Genomic DNA, 26,222 nt, shown 5'->3' with positions numbered 1-26,222 from the left:
GCACTCTGCTCCATCTGTTATTCATGTTACTGTCTAATGTTGTCTGTCTGAGGCTGCTTTTACATATGCCCTGAACTAAAGCTTCATCTTGCCAGCAGTCGCCTTATATTTAAGAAGTTAAGAAGAACTGTCTGGATGCAGAGACTGGGATGTGGCCATCTGCAGGATGGCACTTTTTATTGGATCTAATGTGGCACCTGCAGTGCAGATTTACAAGATGCTAGCAAGAGTTTTAAGCCTCTAGGATGAGCTCTAGTGCAAAGGGAGGGGGTTCTGAGTACACATGCAAACAGCTTGACATGACATGTTCCTGGGTCAGCAACTATTGTTCTTCATGTACACATCATATCGATTGACCTCTGACTGTTGGGGAAGGGTTAAAGTTAGGATAACGTAAAGGCTATGATGGGTTTTTGTGGCTCAAAAATAAGCAGTGCAGGCACAAACCCAAGTGTTGCCGACCCTGGAAATGAGCATCGACTGCTATCACAGTCCGGTTCAATCAACACTGAGCCCTTTTGTAGAGCACTTAACCTCAGCTATCTTCAGGTTGTTTCTCTGCAGTGTATGGCACTGTAGCATTGTTTTGTTTAGTTGAAAAAAAAAAACTCTTAATCAGAGCTTTTACTTGTGTGTATCTGTGTTGTATTTTAGTGTCAAATACTTCAATTTAACCAATTAATTACCAATAGAACTGTGGTATCAGCATTAACAAAGGCCATCACGGCAAAAGTAGAACAACATGTTTATCTTAACAGACTATATATATATATATATATATATATATATATATATACATACACACACACACACACACACACACACATATACATATACATTGGACTCAGTTTAATTTCTCGACTGAATCTAACAATTGGCATAAAATGATATTATGTCATATTTTGACATCTGCAGAAATATTATTCAGTTAATTATAATAAAATTTGATTAGGTATTAGGTATATTAGTTTAGGTAGTTAAGGTATTTCTCCACAATACATTTTTTGTGACACTCAGTAAGAAGTGTCATTATTTTGAACCCTTTCTGTGGCACTAATCTAATCTCTTTTCCTCTATCTTTACATAAATTGTGCTGTTGATAGCATTCAACCTCATCCTAGTGTTATTTTAAGAAAAATGATCAGACAAAAATGTAATGTAATGTATGTGGAAAAAATTAAATTGATCAATAATTAAAACTAACATTTTGGTACCAAATTATCTAGCTTCTAATTAGTGACATATTAATTTAAGATGAATCCGCGATCTAGTTACGCACTCATCTGCTATCTTAAAACATCTACACATCAATAACCATTCGAAAAGACCAAAACACACTTCCACTCACATGCGCACATACACATACACACACACACACACACATATGCACACTAGTAAGTGTGGTGTCTGTTATCCCAGGCATATTAAATCCCGACTGAGCAACAGCCCCGCAGAACATGGCATGGGGTCACAGTAAACATTACCACAACAACATCAGCTGAAATAAAACCCCCATGGTGAAATATTGTGGGGTTTTAAATCAACAGATCTTGACCCACATGTAATATTGTCTGTGCAAAATAAATCTCCCCCACAGCACATACATATATACCAGATGCTCTCGTATTCACTTGTTATCATTCACATATTCACAAGAGTGAGAAAAAGAGACAAAGTTGAAAAAGAAAATGAAAGAGAATTATTTCTGCACAAGACACTCTCATATAGCTGTTGTAAGACCTCAGACATCCTCGAGCAGATCTCAGATCTTCTTACACAGAAACTCTGTTACCCATTCTGAAGAATTTTTCTTTAATATAGATATACTTCAGGGCTTAACTGTAAAACATGTCCCAAAAAAACCTGCAAACCTGTAAAATAAATAGAAAATAAAACAGCGCATATAATATTTTGTGTTCCCAGGGTGAAATTTTTCGGAGTTCATTTTAAGAGTTTTAGACCTTTTTTTTTTTACCACATTTGTAAAAAAAAAAATATTTATAAAAGAATCCAAGGACTTCCTGGCTAAGCCTAGTACAGCACAAGCTTCCTAATGGACCAAACGGCATTTCAAAATTAATTACTTTGTTGTGATTTGCACAGAATATTGCTAATAAGTCTGACAGCTCACCTGGCCATGCATCTCTTTTAGGATAGCAATTTAGGAAAATCTAGCAATAAAGCAAACTCATAATGCAAGATATGGAAGCACGACTGGTTTTCAACAAGCTAAGGAAGTTCTGTGAGAAAGGTTTCTTTCTAGTACATGACAAAATAATCCAGTCATCTGTGCAACTTTGTTTTGTTCGCTTATGACCTGCAGTAGCTTTTCCTGGAGTCTTTGCTATATCTGCTATTAAAACTGTTTTTCAACTCAACCTCAAGATTTAAAACTGGATTAAACTGATTTCAAGACTAGATTACAAAGATTAAAGACTGATGCAACACATACGGGTCTGTCTTTTCAACACCCTGTTGTTTTAATAATCATTAGGGTTTTTTTTACCAGCAGCTCAAGCCCTATGAAGTCAAAAGACTCTCTGCTATTCATTTTGCTCTGGTATCTAGAGAAGAGCAACTAAAAGACTGACATTTGCTCTGTCCTATCTCTCTCTCTCCATGCACTGTTTTAAACTGATCTGGACTCTAGGGCCTGAATTTATCGATTTTTTCCCTTCTTTTTATCGGGTCAGGTAAAAAGAGGACTTTTACCAGGACACATTACATGGCCAGGAGCTTTCCCAAAAGATCTTGTGCAGTCCTCTGCTTTGTGTTTTGTGCTAAAATAACATTTTCACTACTGATCTTATGCATTGGGCCATTTTTATATGTTTTTACATACATCAACGATTCAGATTTAAAGGAATAGTTTACCCCCCAAAAAATTTAAATCATCATTCACTCATGTCATTTATGTCATCAATATGCATTTCTTTCATCTGTGGAAAAATTGTTTATGTTCATACAATGAAAAGCATTCAATACAAAATTGTTTGTAATCTTCAGAATTTTTTTTTTTTATGTCCTGCAAAAAAAAGAAAAAAGGGTTGGAATAACATAAGGTTAAGGACATGATGACAAAATGTAAAAAAAAAATCTTTAAATGTTATACCATTTTTTTAAACAATGACTATCAGTGTTGTGCAAATAGCGTCACTACAATTAGTTTAACTACATTTCTGAGTAGGGAGCTTTATTGTTGAAGCAGTGGGGTACTGCTGACAAACACCATAGCATTACATTTTCACTGACAATATTTCAGCAGTGAAGTTGCTTGTCCAGCTGTTTTGAATCAGAACTAGCAAATGTGAATCATTGAGACAGCTCACACTCACAGTAATGGTATACTTTAAAAAAAAAACACACAGAACAAAATGAGCACTGCATGAAGTGGCTATTAACCCATAGTCCTCTGAAACTTGCAAATGCATCCCATTCTTTGGCAGAGATTAAAGGGGTCATACGATGTTGATAAAAAGAACATTATTCGGTGTATTTGGTATAAAGCAATGTGTTTAAGTGATTTAAAGTTCAAGCAACAGATTATTTTCCACATACTGTACATTATTGTTTCTCCTCTATGCCCCACCTTTCTGAATTTTTTTTAAAACTCATTGATCGGAAAAGCTAGGTGTGCTCTGATTGGCCTGCTATTCAGTGCGTTGTGACCAAATACCTCAAGTGTTACCATTCTGTGATGCCGTCTCCCGGAGCGCTAAGACAAAAACATTAAAACCCATTATAAACAAGCAACATTTGTTGCATCCAGTGGGGACATAATTACTGATTATAATGACTTATACTGTATTTTTATGCATTGCTTTGCATTGTGCCATGTAAACATAAAACCATGTCTGCATTTGTGTTCGGAGAAACGACAAACAACAAGTGCTACTGTACACTGCTCAAAACTAGTTTGAATCATCAATGACAAAGCCTTTAAATATGTAAACGTACTTACAGACTGTGAGTCAGAATAGCCGGCATTTTAGTCTTCTCTCTCTGGATCAGGAAACAGTCCTCCATAAAATTTGGGTTTAACTGTTTGGAACAGTGTTGTAAATACAACTTAACTGCTGATTTCTAGTCGTGTCCTCTTTCGGAAGGCCAAACAAAGTATTTTCACTTTCGCAATGAAACACACAGTGTCTTCACAACATGATGGCAGCAGTGGCAGCAACAATAAAGTTACCTTTTTTTTGCGTGAACATTTGGGCAGCGTTATGCAAATCTTTCAACTTGGTCTCATAAAAATACGTACCTCTGTGCAATTTTTGTGCAACACCGTTCATATGTACAGGTGCTGGTCATATAATTAGAATATCATCAAAAAGTTGATTTATTTCACTAATTTCATTCAAAAAGTGAAACTTGTATATTATATTCATTCATTACACACAGACTGATATATTTCAAATGTTTATTTCTTTTAATTTTTCTGATTATAACGGACAACTAAGGAAAATCCCAAATTCAGTATCTCAGAAAATTAGAATATTGTGAAAAGGTTCAATATTGAAGACACCTGGTGCCACACTCTAATCAGCTAATTAACTCAAAACTCCTGTAAAGGCCTTTAAATGATCTCTCAGTCTAGTTCTGTAGGCTACACAATCATGGGGAAGACTGCTGACTTGACTGTTGTCCAAAAGACAACCATTGACACCTTGCACAAGGAGGGCAAGACACAAAAGGTCATTGCAAAAGAGGCTGGCTGTTCACAGAGCACTGTGTCCAAACACATTTATAGAGAGGTCGAAGGGAAGGAAAAGATGTGGTAGAACAAAGTGTACAAGCAATAGGGATATCTGCATCCTGGAGAGCATTGTGAAACAAAACCAATTCAAAAATGTGGGGGAGATTCATAAAGAGTGGACTGCAGCTGGAGTCAGTGCTTCAAGAACCAATACGCACAGACGTATGCAAGACATGGGTTTCAGCTGTCGCATTCCTTGTGTCTTGAACAACAGACAGCGTCAGAAGCGTCTCACCTGGTTTAAGGACCATGGTATCCCTGTTCTTAATTGGCCAGCAAACTCACCTAACCTTAACCCCATTGAAAATCTATGGGGTATTGTGAAGAGGAAGATGTGATATGCCAGACCCAAGAATGCAGAAGAGATTAAGGCCGCTATCAGAGCAACCTGGGCTCTCATAACACCTGATCAGTGCCACAGACTGATCGACTCCATGCCACGCCGCATTGCTGCAGTAATTCAGACAAAAGGAGCCCCAACTAAGTTGGAAGAAACTTAGAACTTTCTAAAGAAAGAAACATTTGAAATATATCAGTCTGTGTGTAATGAATGAATATAATATACAAGTTTCACTTTTTGAATGGAATTAGTGAAATAAATAAACTTTTTGATGATATTCTAATTATATGACCAGCACCTGTACCTTACTGCACGTTTCGCTGCAGTTTCAAATAAAAATGTCCACTGAGTGGCGCTAAAACACTGGTTCAATTCATGAACTCTGGCACGGTTTTATTATATTGTATGGAGCCCGCACATGACATGCAGGAAAAAATAGTGGGCTAAATCATGTGCATGTTTTACTAATTCATTCCCTAAATGTACAGTACTAAAACGTGCACACGATTACTATTGCATTCCCTTGGTTTACTATTTTGCTCACTAGATTTATAAATTGTGCGAATGATTTACTAATTTGTTCCCTCGATTTGCTAAATCATGCGCACGATTTAGCAAACTGAGGGAATGCAATAGTAATCGTTTGCACGTTTTAGTACATTGAGGGAATGAATAAGTAAATTGTGCGCACAATTTATTTATTTTTTCTTGTATGTCATGTGCGGGGCTCGGTAATATTGATATAGGAACATATTTTTGTGTTTTTATTATGTTGCTTCTAGTACATCTTGCAGCGGTTCAGAATTCAAATATCCGGGGACTGTCGCAAAAAATGTACTGTTCTATCGTGTTGGAAATATGCTCTACACTAAACCCAACCCTAAACCTACCTGATAGTGTAAACAATTAATAAAACAAAAAAAACTGATATAAAAATGCATTTGTTGATTCAACCGTGCCATTTGAACTTCTTTATATGCAGATCTGAACTGCTTTGTTGAACCGTGGTTACACGGGAACTCCTCGTCTCTCAAGTATATCTTCATACTCCGTGAGCTACCGAAAATAAACCATCTATGAAAACCCATAGATATGAAGCTGGATATGTGCGATGCTACATTCAAAACCATCAGTTTTCAAATCTTCCAGCATATTAATATTGTTTTGAAGTCATAACAAGTAATTGAAAAATTGAATCGAAACTCTGTTAATGTTAACTTGTGTGAAAAGGAATAAAAGGTGTCAGAGTTTTTCTGCCTCTAGTGTTCATTTATTTTGGAAACTGCAGTGGTATTGGTATGTATTGGTTTCACGTCTCGCTAAATAGTGCTCCCAGGTACATTTATGCCATGAGACCAGGTAGAAATCTTCCCACATCGTGACGAAGACGTGGGGGCATGTTTAAACAAGGAGTTTTAGGGGGGTGTGGATGAGTCTTATCTTTTATAAAGAATATCTCTTTGGATTTGAGACTTTAGTGTTTGCACCTTTAGGTATCTTATCTGTTCCCGGACATCTTGTAACACTCCAAAGAGAAAGAAAAACTTTGTTTCATATGACCCCTTTAATATTGACTTAATTATGTTCAACACCTGCATGTGCAGGTGTCTCTGAACTGCAAGTAAAAACATTTTTTCAACCAATCAAAAACACAAAAACACTTTAGGCCATTTGCCCTATCCATCTTATTTTGCAATGCGGAATAAAGCTGTTTTGTGTGAATGTGTGAGACTTCCAGCTGATTAGCTGCATTATACCTACAAGAATAACAAAGTGCAGCAAAAGGTAAAACTACTTGCACTACAAACCACTGTACTTGAATACAAAGATAAATAAAAAATAATATGATAAAAAAATATATCAAGCTGCATAAAAGTCTGTTTTTGAGGCCACATAAGGTAAATAGATAGATATGATTACGATCTGATTTAACATCTGGTATTTGCATCTGATACCGTCAGTGTACTATGGTACTGCCACAGTAGGCTGCTTTTTGAAATCCAATTTTGAGAAACTTCTGCTGAGTCATATGAATAGGTTTTTTAGATGTGGTTGTGTTTGACAGTATGCACCTGGCAACTGGATAACTTTTAACAACTCACTTTCTCTCCTCATTAAAACACATCAACTGCCAATATAGAATTTTTTTTTTTTTACTTCTTTGGAGATTTTTTGTAATTTTGAAAATATATATATATATATATATACAACCCGAATTCCGGAAAAGTTGGGACGTTTTTTAAATTTTAATAAAATGAAAACTAAAAGACTTTCAAATCACATGAGCCATTATTTTATTCACAATAGAACATAGATAACATAGCAAATGTTTAAACTGAGAAAGTTTACAATTTTATGCACAAAATGAGCTCATTTCAATTTTGATTTCTGCTACAGGTCTCAAAATAGTTGGGACGGGGCATGTTTACCATGGTGTAGCATCTCCTTTTCTTTTCAAAACAGTTTGAAGACGTCTGGGCATTGAGGCTATGAGTTGCTGGAGTTTTGCTGTTGGAATTTGGTCCCATTCTTGCCTTATATAGATTTCCAGCTGCTGAAGAGTTCGTGGTCGTCTTTGACGTATTTTTCGTTTAATGATGCGCCAAATGTTCTCTATAGGTGAAAGATCTGGACTGCAGGCAGGCCAGGTTAGCACCCGGACTCTTCTACGACGAAGCCATGCTGTTGTTATAGCTGCAGTATGTGGTTTTGCATTGTCCTGCTGAAATAAACAAGGCCTTCCCTGAAATAGACGTTGTTTGGAGGGAAGCATATGTTGCTCTAAAACCTTTATATACCTTTCAGCATTCACAGAGCCTTCCAAAACATGCAAGCTGCCCATACCGTATGCACTTATGCACCCCCATACCATCAGAGATGCTGGCTTTTGAACTGAACGCTGATAACATGCTGAAAGGTCTCCCTCCTCTTTAGCCCGGAGGACACGGCGTCCGTGATTTCCAACAAGAATGTCAAATCTGGACTCGTCTGACCATAAAACACTATTCCACTTTGAAATAGTCCATTTTAAATGAGCCTTGGCCCACAGGACACGACGGCGCTTCTGGACCATGTTCACATATGGCTTCCTTTTTGCATGATAGAGCTTTAGTTGGCATCTGCTGATGGCACGGCGGATTGTGTTTACCGACAGTGGTTTCTGAAAGTATTCCTGGGCCCATTTAGTAATGTCATTGACACAATCATGCCGATGAGTGATGCAGTGTCGTCTGAGAGCCCGAAGACCACGGGCATCCAATAAAGGTCTCCGGCCTTGTCCCTTACGCACAGAGATTTCTCCAGTTTCTCTGAATCTTTTGATGATGTTATGCACTGTAGATGATGAGATTTGCAAAGCCTTTACAATTTTTTTACGCAGTCTTTCACAGATTGGAGAGCCTCTGCCCATCTTTACTTCTGAGAGACTCTGCTTCTCTAAGACAAAGCTTTTATAGCTAATCATGTTACAGACCTGATATCAATTAACTTAATTAATCACTAGATGTTCTCCCAGCTGAATCTTTTCAAAACTGCTGGCTTTTTTAGCCATTTGTTGCCCCCGTGCCAACTTTTTTGAGACCTGTAGCAGGCATTAAATTTTAAATGAGCTAATTAAGTGGATGAAAGTGTAAAATTTCTCAGTTTAAACATTTGCTACGTTATCTATGTTCTATTGTGAATAAAATATTGGCTCATGTGATTTGAAATTCCTTTAGTTTTCATTTTATTAAAATTTAAAAAACGTCCCAACTTTTCCGGAATTCGGGTTGTATCATATATATCAAATATAAATATCAAAAATATTAATCTGAAATAACTTACCATGTATTGTGTAGTGTAAACATATCTTCCAGCTTATCTTAATTACCTTTTAATTACCTTTTTTTTACTTTTTAGTCATTACTTTCAGCAAGTATGAAAACAAACAAAACCATAGTCTGGACATTTTAGGCAAGACATTTTAGAAATCTCAGCCAGGACATGTCAGGGAAAAGAGGATGTATAGTCACCCTACCCAACACTGTTGAGTAAATACAATATAACCTGAGGCACAATGCATCTCATAAACCCCCCTTTTAGTCTACTTGTCATTATTTTAATGTATGGTTATGGTGTGAATATAGACTTATGGTTCTTACACAAATTGTTTTAGCCTTTCAATAACAGAGAGGCAGACATCACTCTCTCTTTCTCTCTTGCAAACTCTCTTTTAATCCATTGCACATCTCATAGGCTCTTCTTTTGATTTATGTCTATTAAGGTACTCATATAGAAAACAACTTATTTATTGATTTGTTTTCCCAAAGAGCCAAAGTCAATCTGATAGTATTGATTCATGCTGTGCCTTGGAAAAACATTAGAAGGCACAAACTGATTCAGTTTATTCTGTGTATCTGAAGGATAGTATTCTTGTTCTGTCTCAAATGACACACTTATGAACCTCTGTCTGTCTGGAGCATGTGCATGTATAAGGCTAAGACAGAGTGAATGAAACTAAGTGGGTCAGAGAGTTTGTTCATTAACAGATGGTGTTTGCTTTCCAGTGGCAATAAACAAATGCACTCGGCAGAGCCATAAAGACCTGTGAATATTTGTGTGTCTGCATGTGTTTGTATTGCTAATATGCATGGATGCCCGTATATAAATGAATAGGCTGCTCTCTGATTAAGATTTTGAATGGCGAAGCTGCAGCAGTAATTGGAGAGCGAGGGAAAGGAGCGAGAGAGAGAAAGAGAGTCAACATTAAAACATAGAGTGAATGATTCCAAAACCCCATTAAAGACAAACCACGTCTTGTGTGCAGTGGTCTTCATTATTCATTAATAGTTAATTTGCCAACGTAATTGTAACTGATAGTTTGGTCTCAGACTGACTGTGTTTATTGCTCTCAAGATGTGTGTCACTGTTTTCATATTTAGCGAGTTTAACAGGAAATTTATTGTAAGAGGTGCCAATGAGTTACTCTTATTCCTAATCCTGTAGACTATAATTCTGTTGCACAATAAAATAGACATTTTATTCATTAATCACATAATTGCCATGATGATTGGTCGATAAGGCAATCAAAACAATGTGTAAATGCAGTATATTTAGCTTGGTGACCTGACCTCTAACCACCGGGGAAACATCTGAATGAAACTGATCACATTGTTTGAGTAATTTGTACTTGGCTGCTATTCAGAACATCTTCATGCACTCAGTTGTGATTTTTTATTTTTATGTTTTGATTATAGAAGAGCAAAACCTCCAAATTCCAGAAATGAACAATTTGTCATCATTCCCTAATGTTGTTTCAAAACAGTTTTACTTTCACACGTCACAGCTGTTCCAAAATGCATTTTGCAGTGATTTGCTTTGTATCTAGTGTTTTTACTACTGCTTTGTGACCTTATACATTGGTCAATCATCATTCACTCAACCTCATGTAATTCCAAACCAAAATGGATTTCTTTCTTCTGTGGATCAGAAAAATGCAGGGTGTTAGGGAGCTTGTCACACAACAACTGGATACAAAACACGTGAGTATCACTGACGTCAAACTATGCAAATAATGTTCATTTCTGTCCATTCATCAATGGTTTCAGAAGACTTGAAATAGCACATGATTTGTATGGACATACTTTATGAGACTTTTATTGTGGACTTTAGAACTTGATAGCATCCATCCCCACTGTATGAAAAAGAATAGCATGAAAATGTGTCAAAACTCCATTCGTGTAGCACAGAAGAAAAATGTCATATGACTGGAATAAAATGAGGGTGAGTATATAATGACAGGTGGGTGAACTAACACTTTAAGCTTCAGACTTTCACTTGAGCCCTACCATAACAGCCAAGAGAAAATGTTTTTAAAAGTTCAGTCTATAATGTTGCCACTGACACGCTATTTTCAGTTCTGCAACAACAAAGGCTTTTGTTGATCAGGGCAGACCTTTGCTGACCTTGTTGGAGACTCTTGCCCATGTGTTAACCCAACAAATATCCAGGCTCTGCAGTTTAAAAATGCATCACGTCAGTAGTTTAAGATTGTCTTTGAATTGTTTTTGAAATTCAGAGATTTGTTCTGACTGTGAGCATTGCCCAGATAATGAGCCATAATGAAGAAAGTAAAAAGAAAAAAAAAAAACAGCACAGATAATGAGCCGTAATGAACAAAAGAACATTGTCTTTGTAAAAACAATTAATCTAATATGGATTATTCTGTTTTAGGACAGTCAGGAATTTCATTACTCTTCTCTCTCATTCCTTTGTTCAATTTTTTAAATAAATCCAACCAGTGTGAGTGTAGCTGCTTCATTATGTCAGTTTATGGTATTTCTCTCTTTCTGTCAGTTGACTGTTTCTGCGCAACATAGAAACCCATCCACTAGGACCAATGAATGTGCACTTATGCTTGTGTGTGCGCACGTGTGTGTTTTCCACTACACACAATGGCAACTGCTGTGATAAAAGCTCTGCAGCACTCTCTTTCACATGTCTGCATAAGTGTGTGTGTGTGCAGGAGGCCATTTCAGTGTCTGTAAGATCTCATACCGGAGTGTCAGAGCTAACAAGCTCCTGCATGGACTGAGAACACTACAAATGGGACACTGCCTGGAGGCTGCGAGTCTTCGCAGATGCTTGTGTTTGAATGTGCATGAACATACTTCAGTCTGAAGAATATGACATTGAGTGTCTATATTTTGCAGCAGTATATCGTAAAATCCAGGGAAGAATGTCTGTTTCTGTTTGAGCATGACAGAAGCGTGATATACTGGGGGATGTGAGTGGACTAAGAGCCATTAGCTGCATGTATATTTTGTGTTTTTTTTAAAGTCAAACAATTGCTGCCGGCCAACTGGCTGGAATCATAGGGAAATCCTGACAGAGTCTGCCCTAAAGTAAAAATGTCACAGAGGAAGCGGTTGTTGATTTATTACCCTTGAAACTGTCAGAAAATCTGACAAAGCATTGACACAGCAATAAGTGATTAGTGAAATGCCAATTATCCGATACATGCAAACCATTCCCGTCAGTCACCTTCACATTGCAAATACACCAGGCATTCCGCCAGGAAAAAAGCTTCCTTTCAAAACACAAACAAATGATTTATGAACGCAACAAGGGGAAGGAATCCCATTGAAAAAAGCTGATGCTGCAATTACTCATGTAAAATGACAAACCTTTAGTGCCTTTAAAAGGTTCTGTCTTTGTTGAGAGGAACGCTGTTGTATTCAGATGGTGAAACAGGATGGAAATCATATTTAAAACTCACATTCATATAAACCCAGATAAATTCCTCATTACATGAGTGAAAAGCTTTAAGCTTGGATGGAAGGATGGAAAGATGTGCTATTACCCTAAAGGTAAATTTTATAACTTACTCACCCTCATGTCGTTCCAAACCTTTATGCATTTCTTTGTTCTGCTGAACATATTTTAAGCATGATGATAGAAAATTTCAATTCCCATTTACCCCCTTTTGTCTAATGCAACCCAAGCTGTTAGTTTCAAACATTCTTCAAAATATCTTCTTTTGTGTTTAGCAGAACAAAAAAAATGCATAAAGGTTTGGAACGACATGAGTGTGAGTACATGATGACAGTATTTACATTTTTGGGTAGGGTGAACTTTCCCTTTTAGCATTACACACTTACTGTGTGAAGTGTTTATTCTACTTGACCGTTCTAATAAATTAAATCAGGTCAACTTAACGGGTAGGTCAGCTGATGAGTTAAGACAGTGACTGCGATACAGTTCAATAAATCATTCTAGCTGTTAGCAAGGGTTAGAGTTCAGCTGAGAGTGCTGGAAAATAAAGATATCTATGGCGCTCACATAAATCCTCTGGGTTTTCTGTGATGGACAGAGCTAGGGTAATTTCCAGATCACCTTAATCGTGGCAAAAAAGGAGACCAGATATTTCTGACTTTCCTCATATCAGGCTGAACATGCATGTTTATATGGGTGTCCGTGTGTGAAAGTGTTCCAGTTCATACAGAGCCAGCTGTAAATGTGCATATTTTAACTCTCTGCAAAGAGTTTTCCTTGCCCTCTCCTTCTTCAAACACCCCCCACTTCCTTCCCAAGGGAGAGGAAAGACATCTCTTGCCCTCTATCTCTTAAAGTCTGTTTCTCTCTCTAATCATGCAATCGACAGGTTGTTTTAAATTAATCATAAATGCAAATCTTTTTCATGCCTGCTTTCCTTTTTTTAAATATTTTCCAAATTGTAGTTCACTACAGAGATGATTAGGATGTTTATACAGAGAATTTAGATGCTTTTAACTTTTATATAGATAACTGTTTATTTGTGTCTTGAAACGTTTCAATACTAAACCTCTTATTTTCAGGTTTTAACTTTGAAATGAAAGGAATAGCTCATGGAAAACGAAAATTCTGTCATTATTTACTTACTCTGATGTCATCCGAACATACACTAAAGGAAAAGTCCATAAAAATAGGGCGTAATGTACTTTGTTAAGATGAAAGAATTTCCGGTATTGATTATTCACTGTGATTTTTGAAATGCATTGCATGAATTGCATTGTGTTTGAGTTTTAGATTAATGGAAATGTCTGTAAACTTAACCGATAATGTCCTGGTAGAAAATTACCAGTACCTTTTTTATTTATTTACCTTTTTTTTTTCTTACAGTGTACGGAAACCAGACTCTATCACTGAGGAAACAGATAAGGTCTCACAATAGTGACCTTTTTTATCACAGTTGTGACATTATGGCTCCCAATTGCAAATGTATTTCTCACAATGTGACTTCTTATTTTAAACATATCTTTATTGTTTAATCTGAAGCAAAAACTGGCTTCCGTACAAACCTGTATGGTGTTATTCAGTGAAACACAAAAAGAGTTTTTGAATAATCTTTTCCATACTCCAAGACTTTTCAAAGACCAAAAACTCCATAGAACTACTCCACACTACTTATATATTCTGATGTGACTCATTCTGCTTATTAGATCGTTATGTCTTCCATCAATCTATTCTAGATATGAGTTTAGGCAATAGCAAGCACCTTGATAAACTTTCAAATTGGGACACAGATGACTCAATTTCCTGCAACACAATAATGCAGTCAAACATTAAAAAAATCACTGGTATTTATGAACAATATTGCGGTATAACATCATGCCGGGCCAATATCCTTCTGGTATCATGTTTATAAGATCTTCTTTGTTCATAATTTCTGTCAGTTTAGGAGAGAGAAGTAAACCTGACAACAATTCTATGCAAACATATTAAGCAAACAAATTTTGATTTAAAATAGCAAACTGTGTATATTTTGGTACATTGAATATATGTTGATTGTGAACTGACTGACACACCCCAAATCTTTTAAGCGTCTATAGCTTTGTGTAAGGAACAATCTAAAATGTAAGGTGTTAAAAATTCCCTCCTTCCCCTCCCTCCACTGAAGCTCTGAAATCTCATTCGCATCCGAATTTAGATTTAAAAGATTCCACGTCAATCTACCTGGCTATCTTTGACACCATTTACACCGAATACCATTTCTTATCATGTGTTTTCAAAGAATTGATAGTGGAATTAGATAGCTAGAGTAGGCCTATAAGCCAATAATTATCTAAATCTGCATAACCATATTCTACAGTGCTTTTATGACATTTTATAGAAAAGCAATGCATTCAGATTCTTCACGATATATGTGTCAATTATGTTTAGAAGGACAACGGGGAGTGTATATGCTAAAAGTTTATTTAAGGAAACTCAGTCGCTGTTAGATTAATGTCTTAAGATTAAGACTTATCAGTGGTTATCATTTTGTTTCTGTATTTAACATCTGTCTCTCACTGATGTGACGGCAGACGAGCTTATCTGTTTTCCTGCTTACATATTAATATGAAAAGATGCAGTCTCGACTGCTCCAGATGTCTCTGCTCGCGGATACCCTCGGGGCCATCGCTATACCCCGCGCGCGCTCGCACCTGTCACACACTCTGCTCCCGAGATCGATCCAAGCCGGAGTGAGTGAGTGAGCGCGTGTCACTCAGCGGCTCCACCCCTCCGGTAACTACACCCAGCTCAGAACCGACCGAACCCGCACATCAGACACATTCACCGTTATACAGGTATCCCCCTAACGTCGTTATCGTGGCGAAAAGTTATTTTAGGTGTTTATGTTGGGATTTTAAGGTAACTTACGTGGACTTGGTAGGGTCTAAAGGGTAAAAATTAGAGGGAGGATGATGAAGATGAAGGATGCCTTGGGGTTCGAGTCGTGCTGGACACTGTTTTTTGTCTGTGCTCTTGTGCCGCTCCCAGCGCGCTCAGATATTACCTGCACCTCGTGCTTCGCGCCAATACGCCGGAATGAAGCGCACGCGAAGCCAACAGCTTTTATCAGCCGTGATTTTGGAAGTGCACCGGACGGCAGCACTGCTAAAAACTGGAAATGGAGACTTGATGGAGCTCAACTTTCCTCCGAAGCGCACAAAAAGTCTTCTTTCGTGTCCTGGAGAGAGCAACTGCAGAACGCGCACATATCCAGAGCAGAACGGACGAGCCCAGCTGAAGAAAAAGACGGAAAAGTTTATCCAACAAACGAAACCCAAGTGAGCAAGAGAGAAAAGCGCAGTCTGTTTCCGTCTGACAGCGCGGCCGGTTCTCGGTTCGAGTTCAGGCGTACCGGAGGAGTTGACGGTACCGGAAAGAGCCCGAGGCAGAATGAGCCACACCTGATCACGTCCAGCTTTGCGCTTTCCGGAGATTCGGCTCATAATCAGGCCATGGTGCTGTGGTCCGGACACAACAGCAGCGTGAGTGTCAACTTTAGCCAACGTAGTTCACTTGAAAGAACCATACTTTGTTAATTGTTACTTATACACACTTGTAAAGTTAAAATGGAACAAGTGGGATGTCTTATCTGTAGTTTTGTATTGTGATGGCTTTGATATTCTTGAGTAGTTCACAAGCAGGACTGGTGCGCGGCAGCTGCAAAACCAGCGCGCGCACGTGTGCGTCACCTTTTTTGTTTATGAACAGAGACTGCAACCAAAGCGTACCATCCAAGCATAGGTAAAAAAGCGCACTTGCTCAAGCATTTGAGCAATTGTAAGTCGCTTTGGATAAAGACGTCTGCTAAATGAATAAATGTAAATGTACATTTGACAGACCACAAATTAGGCAGTGAGAACATAATCCACAAATCAAAAGAAAAATCAATCTGCCTCCTCTTAATATTAATGTTTCTTTAATTAATGTGTACTTTCCAGAAAGGATTATATTCATATTGAAAGCCACCAGTTCTCAAAACACCCATACAATTATTTATCTGTTATTCTCATGATCTCAAAGCATGTGTGAGCATAAAAGTCTATCACTATTGAGTCTGTCACTATTGTGCTCATACTCAACTTTCTCTGAAATTTCTCTTCAACTCTTTATTTAAATGGCAGATTTGAAGATTTTAATGTAAATGAATGCTGTATGAAAGATTTCGTATGGAGTTTTGCTACTGTATGTATTTTATGAGCAACACATTTTATAGAAGAATTTTTGTTCTAGTGTCTCATGACTCAAAAATTTCTCCTCATATCTGAATTTGTGCACTTATATTTGTTCTTCCTTACCACAGACTATGCAAAAAGAGTAGGATGTCAAAATATGTAGTATTTATTAAACTGTAGGCAAGCAATACCCAGATGACCTACTGCATCTGCTGAAATAATAAAGTGTGCAGCTAGTGGACACTTTTCTGTCCCATAAGGCCACAGTAGCTGAGAGAAGTGAAAAAAAAAAGGTTCAGAATTGCGAGCTTTGTTTTGCTATGTCAAAAGACAATGTCAATGAGATGCAGTTTGTTCGAATCCATTGTATATTAAGTACGTACAGGATTTTGGACACAGCTTACGTCTCATCACCTGTGGTTTGATGCATACTTCATTAGGGCATCTGTTTTGGGATGCAGATGTTTCAGAAGAACCTGCCAATAAGAGCACAGTTCAGAAGAATTAATTGATATTACTTTAATATGACTGACAATTATCTGCCTGCACCACTTTTCTTTATAAACTATCAATTTCTTTCATCAATAATCTACTTGCTACATCTGCTGTATATCTACATCTCTAGTGCCCAGGGTGCTCTGTTTGTATTTCTCCATATGCTGCTGTGTTTTGAGTGTGAATGACGCCTATTTTTTGTAACCCAAACTCATTCCTTTTCCTTCACAATTTCCGTGCCTCATCTGAAATATAAATGACCGACTCTGTCAGCAGACTTTTAGATTGGCAGGGTAATACCTGCAGAATTTATGTGTGCGTGCGTGTTTCTGCAGTGCTGCTGATGCCATCAGAGTATCTTTCACCAAACCGCATGAGTGATGTTTCATGATGCCACAGATGCAAACTGAACGTCAGAGAACAGATAGCATCCACGCAAACTCTTTCTGTCTCTATCTCGCCTTGGCATACACACATTTATTGCACTGCACACAAACATTCACAGTATTGATTTGACACATTTGAAACTGCTATACATAACGAAGCACTAAATTGTTTAAAGAATTGCGTTCAATAATATATTTAAAAAAGCAACATACAAAATCGTGACGTTAAATGAAAAATGAGGCCCAAATTGTATTCTCTAAAGATCCGTTTAGGAAATGATGTTAGCACGAGAAGAGATGACACCGGTAGCCTCTCAGCGGCAAGCAACAAATGAAGCCCTCTGTCATGCCAGTTTTCATCAAATGTGAAACCTTTCCCGTTGCTTCCTGTAGACACTCTGTCTTATTACCACACAAGTGATAAAGCTAATGTCTGGCCTTTCGCACCTCTGTTGTACCTCGCTCAATCACTGACACGCACACATACAAGTGCTATTTACCCACTAAGACGCATAGGCAATAATGTTGCTGCTAATTTTTACTGTTATTATAGTGCAGCCTGTGTTAAATACCCTTGTTTGCTCCAGAAGGTGAGAGCAGATGGACAGATACCTGTAGAGTAGGATACAGCTACACTCAAAGGTGTCACAGAGAGCATGTTGCAGCCGTGCATATGTGTGTGTTGACATCACGGAAGAATTAGAGACTTTACAGGTTATTACACCATCTTAAAGAGATAGATCACATAAAATTTTAAATTTTTTAAAAAGATATGTCAATCCACATATCTTTGGAACACAAATATTTAGAGGTCCTTTAATAATAAAAGTCTATATAATCAAAACTTCCATAAAGGATGAAAAATAATCGACATTAATTGAGTTGTTTAATCTGACCAATGAACTATTGTCTTAACAATTGTACTACATAATATTCGTTTTTGTCAATTCGAATGTGTTTGTTTACTTAATGCAATTCAACTCATTTAGCAATTAAATTAGTGAGTACAACAGTTTTCTTCTTTAGCAAATTTGTTAAATTAGTAACATAAATTACATTATTACATTTATAATAGCCATATACAGTATATAGTCTTATAGGACACTTAAAATGTTAAAAGCATATCCAGGATATAGTTTTTAATGGTTGTACTGTACATACTGTTGGCCTCGACTCTTGACACACAAACCCCAAGAATGGTGACAATCCAGAAATGTAAAATGTAAGCTCTTTACCTGACAACACAACAAAACAACAAAATTCATAAAAGAAAATAAAAAAAGCATACAGAAAAACAATATTCTTATGCAACCACATTCATGCTGGGAGCTCACAAACCCATAACATTTCATCAATATGAAATTCCTCGTTCAGATAACTGTGTTAACTCTTTTGGTCTGACAGTGTAATTATAGTTTCAAGAAAATGATATTTCTTAGTATTTGAGACTCAAAAGGTTTCATAAATTGTAAAATATGTAGTTGCTTATATTACAGTGTATAAGATGGAATGGATTTATTTCAGTTTTAATATAACTAGATTACATTGTCAGGTTTTCAACAGACATTACTCTTTTTAATGCTTTAAAATGTGACAATTTATATTAATTAAATAATACATTCACATTTATATAAATACACATGGATCTAGTATGAGTGACTCAAGTTTGTTTATTTGTGATGACGTTGCAGGGTGTTTTGAATTAATGCATTTTGTCAAGTTAAGTGAACATTCGACTGTAGGCAAGTAAAGCCAACATTATGTAGAGACTCTACCAATTGGAACACAGCTACAATTTACATTTTATGATGATACTTGTTTGGCTTATTCTGTACGGCTTTTAACTAGAGTAACATTTGCCTGTTTGAAGCATTTGCTATATTTTGATGTTAGTGGCTTTAGCGACCAAATTGATCCGTAGCGTTCAGCAGTTTTCCTGAAGCAGAGTGAGTGTGTGTGTGTGTGTAAGAGAGAGCAAGAAACTGTGTGTTCTGCTGAAAGCGTACTCTCTTAAGCCTAATGTCACTGAAAGCAGAAAGCTTTCACTTTTGATTCACGGCAATGGAGAGGCTGTTTGGCCGCTTTCTCAATTGTAAAAACAATCAATGAAAATCCATAAAGATGATGGAAATGCAAGAGAATCATTTTGTGGCCCCTGCTACGCTTGCCCTTGGGTCCACATCCATAGTTTGCCCTCCAAAGTCCACGATGACATTTTCTCTGAGAGGAGCCCCCGCAGAGCAAGGAATCATTGTGAAGGTGGGGTTTATGTGTTTTGTTGTCTAGACAAAACAGATCTTATGCAAATGTGGCTAAGGAAGCACATCTCCAGGGAAAGTCTCTCCACAGGAGTTTGATTGTGATCGAGCAGTGATTTTAGCGTTCTAAAGAACTCTCCGACCTGCTGTGAGAGAATCGCAGATTATGGCTGTGCAATCATAGGTTGCGCAGGGTTTATTCTGTTTGCCTGTCTGTTGCGCTGGAGTTTCATGTTGATGCTCTGCTGATGCCCTATAGGAAGATGGCAGACAACTACGTCCAAGTGAGGACTTGTGCATGTGTTCATGTAAAACTTTCAAGGGTGTGTGCGTGCATGTGTTCGTGTGGGTATTCATGGCCTGTGGAGAAAATGAGGGATGTCCTTGAAGAGTTTGGCTGTCCATCCAAATGTCTACACATCCTCCAACAGTTTCATTCTGGAGTGACAGCCAACGTGGTTGTGTGTTTGTGTGTGAGAGCGAGTGTATGCTCATTTGTGTGTGTGTGTGTGTATGTGTGCGCATCCTCTCTATCTCGGGGCAGCAGAGTGGCTGAGCTTGTAGCAGTAAACACTCTGACTCGGGGACACATCAAGCCTGGTTAGTTTTAAAGGACTTTTTTCAATATTAGGCTGGTTTGAGAGGATGCCAAAGTTTTGGTTTTGCAGCAAGTGACTTTTTATAAAAGTTTCCCAAAAGAAAGTGTTTTATTTAAAGAGTACACATCTTAAAACGCTTTTGTACAGTTTAAAAAATATGGAGAACATTACGATGGAGCAAATAAATGCTGCTACCCACCTATAGACAAAAATAATAAATATATATATATATATATATATATATATATATATATTTATATATATATATATATATATATATATATGTTATATGATATAATTTAAAAGAACTGTTCTAGAATCTTTTAATATTTAATTTATTCCTGTGATATCAGCTGAATTTTCATTTTAAATTACTCCAGCCTTGAGTGTCACATGATCCTTCAGAAATCATTTTAATATGCTGACTTGGTGGTCAAGAAATGTGCATAATATATTTGAAGAAACTGTGATAGAATTTGTTTTTTTTCAGGATACTTTGATGAATAGAAAGTTCAAAGGAACAGTATTTATTAGAATGACATAGAAATCGTTTGTAACAGTAGAACTTTACTGTCACTTTTGATCAATTTAATGCATTCTTGCTGAATAAAAGTATTAATTCCTTAAAAGAAAATATTACTGACCCCAGACGTTTGAACAGTAGTGTGTATAAATCATGTCTTTTTAGTTCCTTTCTTCCTTTTTCTGCAATTTGTGCAAAGATGATGAAAGATATAAAAAGTTTCAGCAAACTATGCTTTAATACAAAAATGAAGTTCTCTGAAGTTCATGTAATCTAAAGTAGAGTAGTTACCTCGTGTGACATCAACCTGTTTTCTGATAATATCTATACAAGTAATGTGGAGGGGCATTTAAGAGCTTCAGTCCCTCTGTTATTGACAGCAAGTCATATCCGTTTACCTGCATTACTCTTAAGAATAATATGTTCAAGTGAATCTATGCACATTCTGTCTTCTATAATTTGTCACTTAACGTGCAGAGCTGCTTGCATAACCTCAGGATTTATACTCTCAAACCCTGAAATCTCATAATCATTATTAGAATCTACCAGAGCAATGTGAATATATTTTGTTAAACTCCATGTTTTACAGATTCATGTATTGTGCCACTAACTAATCATTTTAAAATCATATGATTTATGAGACAAAGCCATTCTCAAAGTATAAGAATATCCAGTACCAATAAAAGTTTGAAACTGAAATAATTTGTCATTTGCTCAGCACAGGGATTTATATACAAAGTGGAGGGAAAGTGAAACAAACAGCCCTACTTTCAGCATTTCCACAGCCGAGGATTATAATTATCTGGAATTAAAAAAATTCTTTCTCCTGTCATTGTAAAAATGTTGTTGTAAAGCTTGGCAATCGTATATTAGAGGATTACATGTACAAATCTAGTAGTGGTTCCTTGAAGTAATCCTTAAACCTAAATAATTAGACTTCTTTTTATATTCCTGATCTTCTTTGCAGGTTATTCTGCTATATGTGCACATTTCCAAAGCTCCATCACTCAGATATTTGCTGAAACTCACAAAAGTGGTAGAGATGGTAGGTTCAGTCAAGTTCAAATTTCTGGCCATCACTTCTGTAAAAGGGAATGCAATACAACACTTTGGGCTAATTCAGTCTGATTATTTTTCAGAGTTTTTTGTGTATCGATAAATATTTTCTCCTTTGAATTAAAAGTAGGGCTGTGCAAAAAATCGAATGCGATTTTCATGCACATCTCATCAGTAAAGACGCTCCTGCAATTAGAAGTATATCTCAAGCACGTGCGTTCAGATCAGGGTTGCCAGGTTTTCACAACAAATCCTTCCCAGTTGCTTCTCAAAACTAGCCCAATCGCGTTTCCAGGAGGTTCCCCGATAAAAATTGCTTCCTGGGGTTAAAATATACAGTTTTTGGAAGGGTTGCCTTGGTAAAATTCGCATTTTAGGGGCTAAATATCACGTTATTGGTAGTGGGGTTGCTTCAAACCGCGGATATTAAAAACAATCGCAGACTTGGCAACACTGGTTGGCAGTTACTACACAGAGCCGTAGTCTACCGACAACTAACACAAAATCGTTTTCAAAATCGACAAAGAATCGCCTGTGATTTTAACATCGATTTTGTGTAGATTGTCAGTGAATTACGGCTCGGTGTAGTAAATGCCAACCAGTGTTGCCAAGTCTGAGGTTGTTTTTCATGTCCGCAGGTCGAAGCGACCCCAATACAAATAATGTGATATTTAGCCCCTAAAATGCGAATTTTTACCAAGGCAACCCTGCTAAAAAACGTATATTTTAACCCCGGGAAGCCTATTTATCGGGGAACCACCTCGAAGCGTGATTGGGCTAGTTTTGAGAAGCAACTGGGCAGGATTTGTTGTAAAAACCTGGCAACCCTGATCCAAACGCACGTGCTGGAGATATACTTCTAATTACAGGAGCGTCTTTACTGGTGAGATATGCATGAAAATCGCATTCGATTTTTTTGCACAGCCCTAATTAAAAGGTCAACCAGTAATACATTTTACCTTTACCAAGGTGGGAAAACTAAACTGGCTAAAGCTCATCACTATATTGAATGCATTAAAAAAAATGTCCTTGGTCTTTCTATAGCCCTTTATGTCTGTAGCATTCCATGCAAAATGTATGAAATCTGAGGTGCAGTCTTTTTTACAACCAAAATCCCAATAACATCCAGAAAAAAAATAAAGAAAAAATGTAGAACTAGGAAAATGGCCATGAATTAAGCATAATCAGCTTAAATGGCATCCATTAATGCACAGTGTACTACTGGGTGTCATTTAAGCTGCTTATGCTTAATTTTCTATCTTCAATCTCCTTTTTTGAGTCTGTCAATATGAACGTGAGCAACCCAATGGTAATATAAATTATATCCATGCATCATGTCTTTTTTATAACATTTTATATTAATAATTCTGCAGTACTAATAATATTGGGCTATAAAGACTGATGGAGATTTATGTACATATAAGATTTATGATTTCTTTTTCCCAGATGAAGTTGTATGTGCTGACAGGGCACATCTCCACTACAGTACATGCATTTTTTCTGGCATGCTCCAGGTTTAATTTAAAACACTTGATTATATAATCAAAATGACAAAATCTGCATTTAGTATTAAATATTATATGCATACGGTCATTGCAGATTGTGGTTAGTGCGCCGACATATACAGCGCAACTGTGCTCATGGCGACCCGAGGTTGATTCCCCATCTCAAGGCCCTATGCTTGTCCTGCTCTCCTCTCTCTACCCAATACTTTCCTGTCATCTCTCCACTGTCCTGTCTAAATGATAAAAGAATATAAAAGCTAAAACAATATAATAACTTAAACAAAAAGCATAAGTAACAGTAAAAATATGACCATATATTTAATAATTATAGATGTAGATACATTCACTTGAACTTGTGGAAAATAAATATTGTAACTAATTTAAGTAAAACTTGTTTTTGTGGTAAGTTTTAGTGGATTTAGCCATTCTATTAACTATAAGTAACTATGTCAACTACCAGTTATTAGAGTGTTAGTAAGCTGTAAGTGTTAGTAAACATTTTATTTTGATGGTCCCCCAAAGACATTGGACTGACTGTAAGTTAATTTGCAATTATGTCCACTTATTCTACTAACCCTAAACCTAACCTAACAGGCTAGTGACACTCTAATGACTAATGAGAGTTAGTGGTCACTTTATTTTAAGGTCCATTTCTCACTATTTACAAACCACTAACTACAACTTTTGCCTCAATAAACTCCTAATTTGCTGTTTTTTAGTTGTTAGTAGGTAGTTAAGTTTAAGTTAAATTTAGTTAAGTTGAGGTATTGGATAGGATTAGGGATGTAGAATATGGTCAGAATATAAGTACTAATAAACAGCCAATATGTTAATAATAGGCATACTAATTAACAACTAGCTAATAGTGAGAATTAATTTATATACTGAAGTGTTACCAAGTGAGTTAACATGTAGTTGCAAAGTTACTTACATTCAACAGGATATCTAAAGGCGACCATTGAAATAAATTGTCGCAGGAGAAATCATTTCCCCTCAAATTTACAGTGGTGTCCTACAGGTGCAGCTCATCACATTAATTATGTCATGTTCCACCAGAGGGTGTCCATATACTTTCTTTTTCATGTATAATTATACATTTATTGGTTTAAATTTGAAATTTAACAAACTTTTTTGTGTGTGTGTGGATTTTTTTGCCTATAATAAATGCAAAAAAATAAAAGTAACATTATATTAAATAATTTTATATAACATATTACTTTATATAATACAGAAATTTTGTAGAGAATAAAGTCTCAAAATATGTTTGAGGCCACTGCATTTCTCAATAACAAACTGTGCTCAATAATAATAAGATATGTGAAAGCGGCCATGTACCCTTCACATTCAAATATATGCAGACCAGTGACCTGTTTTTCCCTCCAATGGGATTCACAGTGACGGATTTATTCATTATGAGCTGCTACCATGCTTTGTCACAGTACTGAATATTAATGAGCATGCAGATTAATTGTGGTTATTGTACACTTTCCCGGGATGTAGAGAGCAAGTGTCAGAAGTGACCTGGAGATGGGAGATGAGAGCATTTGTCATTGGTCTTTAGAGAGAGAGAAAGAGTGTGTGTGTGTGTGTGTGTGTGTGTGTGTGCGCTTGGCACTGATGTGTGTGTATGCCTGTGAATGTCTTTGAGACCTGTGTGTGTCCGTGTGTGTGTCTAATTATTGGTCTGTAGAGAGTCAGCTTGTCTCTCTGTCTTTTTAATTAAAGGCAGAGGCAGCGGAGGTCGAGTGGGTATCCAGACTCTAGAGAACCGTGGTGAAAGACATGGAGAAGAGCAAAGGAAGCCAGGGAACTAGAAACAAAGGAAGTCAGATCAAAATAAAATAGCATAACATAGAGGTCACACAAAATTTAGAGAGCAAGTTATTATAACCCAGTTCTGCCACAGAAAGGAAGTGACATCACAGAATCTGTGTTTACAGGGAGCAGATACGTTCAAGTCAAAGTTAAATCCCTTGAGTGTCTTTAATGTTAATGATGCAACCTTTTCTGACTCTCTTTATTTCGACTTTGTTCAGATGACAGCTCAGTTCAATCTATTTTTATCTCAATGGCAAAACTTTCTCTCATATTTCTAGCCTTTTAACCCCAGTGACAGCTTGCGTTAATGTTCTGTGGCAGGCCTGAAAAATAAATCTCCTCTAAAAGGCTACATCCTTTTAAAAATGACTAACCCCTCTGTTTAACATTGTGTGGAGAAGGGCCATGAATATTTACCGCTTTATATGGGCCAATAATCTCACAGCAGGTTTTTCAGGGAGCTAAACAGCTTATTGTTCATCTAATACTTTTAACATCTATTTTCTATTTCAAAGACAAAAACCAAAGCTCTTCTCTTTTTCTTCACATTTGTTTCTGTTCATTCTTCACATGACGTGCTGCGAGCATCGTTAAGTTTCTCCTCAACAGGCATTTTAAAATAAATGGTCTGCCTTTCTATTTGCTTATTTTTTGTTGTTGTTTCAGTGAGATAAAAATGCCATAGATGAACATTACATTTCAGCTCTGTTAAACTAGTTTACACAGCCAGGGGGTGCAGTTTCCTTTGCTTTTTCATAAAATAAATAATTTCAGTTGATTTAAAAAAAATGCCGGTGGTCTGCAATTAGGATAATTATTATAATAACATATATATTTTTCAACGTAAGCTTTTAATATAAATATGAAAAGCTTAGCTTAACCTTTAAGTTAAAGTGGTTTCCATTTATTATGCATACATGGATTCACTAGTTCATATAAGTTTAGAACACAATTTAGACTAAATATCTTGTTTATATTTGTTAAATATTATATAGGATAACTACACTATAGATTAATATCACTA

At 36.7% G+C, this 26,222-nt stretch overlaps 2 protein-coding genes across 4 annotated transcripts in view; both read left to right on the top strand.

Annotated features, from left to right (window-relative positions):
• slc16a9a (solute carrier family 16 member 9a) overlaps positions 1-26,222 on the top strand; it is a 164,587-nt gene that overhangs the window by 104,791 nt on the left and 33,574 nt on the right. The window lies entirely within an intron of this gene.
• The window catches only part of sorcs3b (sortilin related VPS10 domain containing receptor 3b), a 61,669-nt gene continuing 50,374 nt past the window's right edge, over positions 14,928-26,222 (top strand). The window contains exon 1 of one of the 2 annotated variants that reach the window (XR_009425000.1): positions 14,928-15,868. Coding sequence is in view for 1 of the 2 variants with exons in the window: in XM_059520172.1 (XP_059376155.1) it covers positions 15,296-15,868 (573 nt within the window). In the remaining variant the exon portion in view is untranslated. The remainder of the gene's footprint in view (positions 15,869-26,222) is intronic. The other variant, XM_059520172.1, reaches the window with a different exon arrangement.

Source organism: Carassius carassius, chromosome 32 (assembly GCF_963082965.1).
Source record: "Carassius carassius chromosome 32, fCarCar2.1, whole genome shotgun sequence".
Lineage (NCBI taxonomy): Eukaryota > Metazoa > Chordata > Actinopteri > Cypriniformes > Cyprinidae > Carassius > Carassius carassius.
The sequence above is the reverse complement of the archived record's forward strand: the minus strand, read 5'-3'. Positions and strand labels throughout refer to the sequence as shown.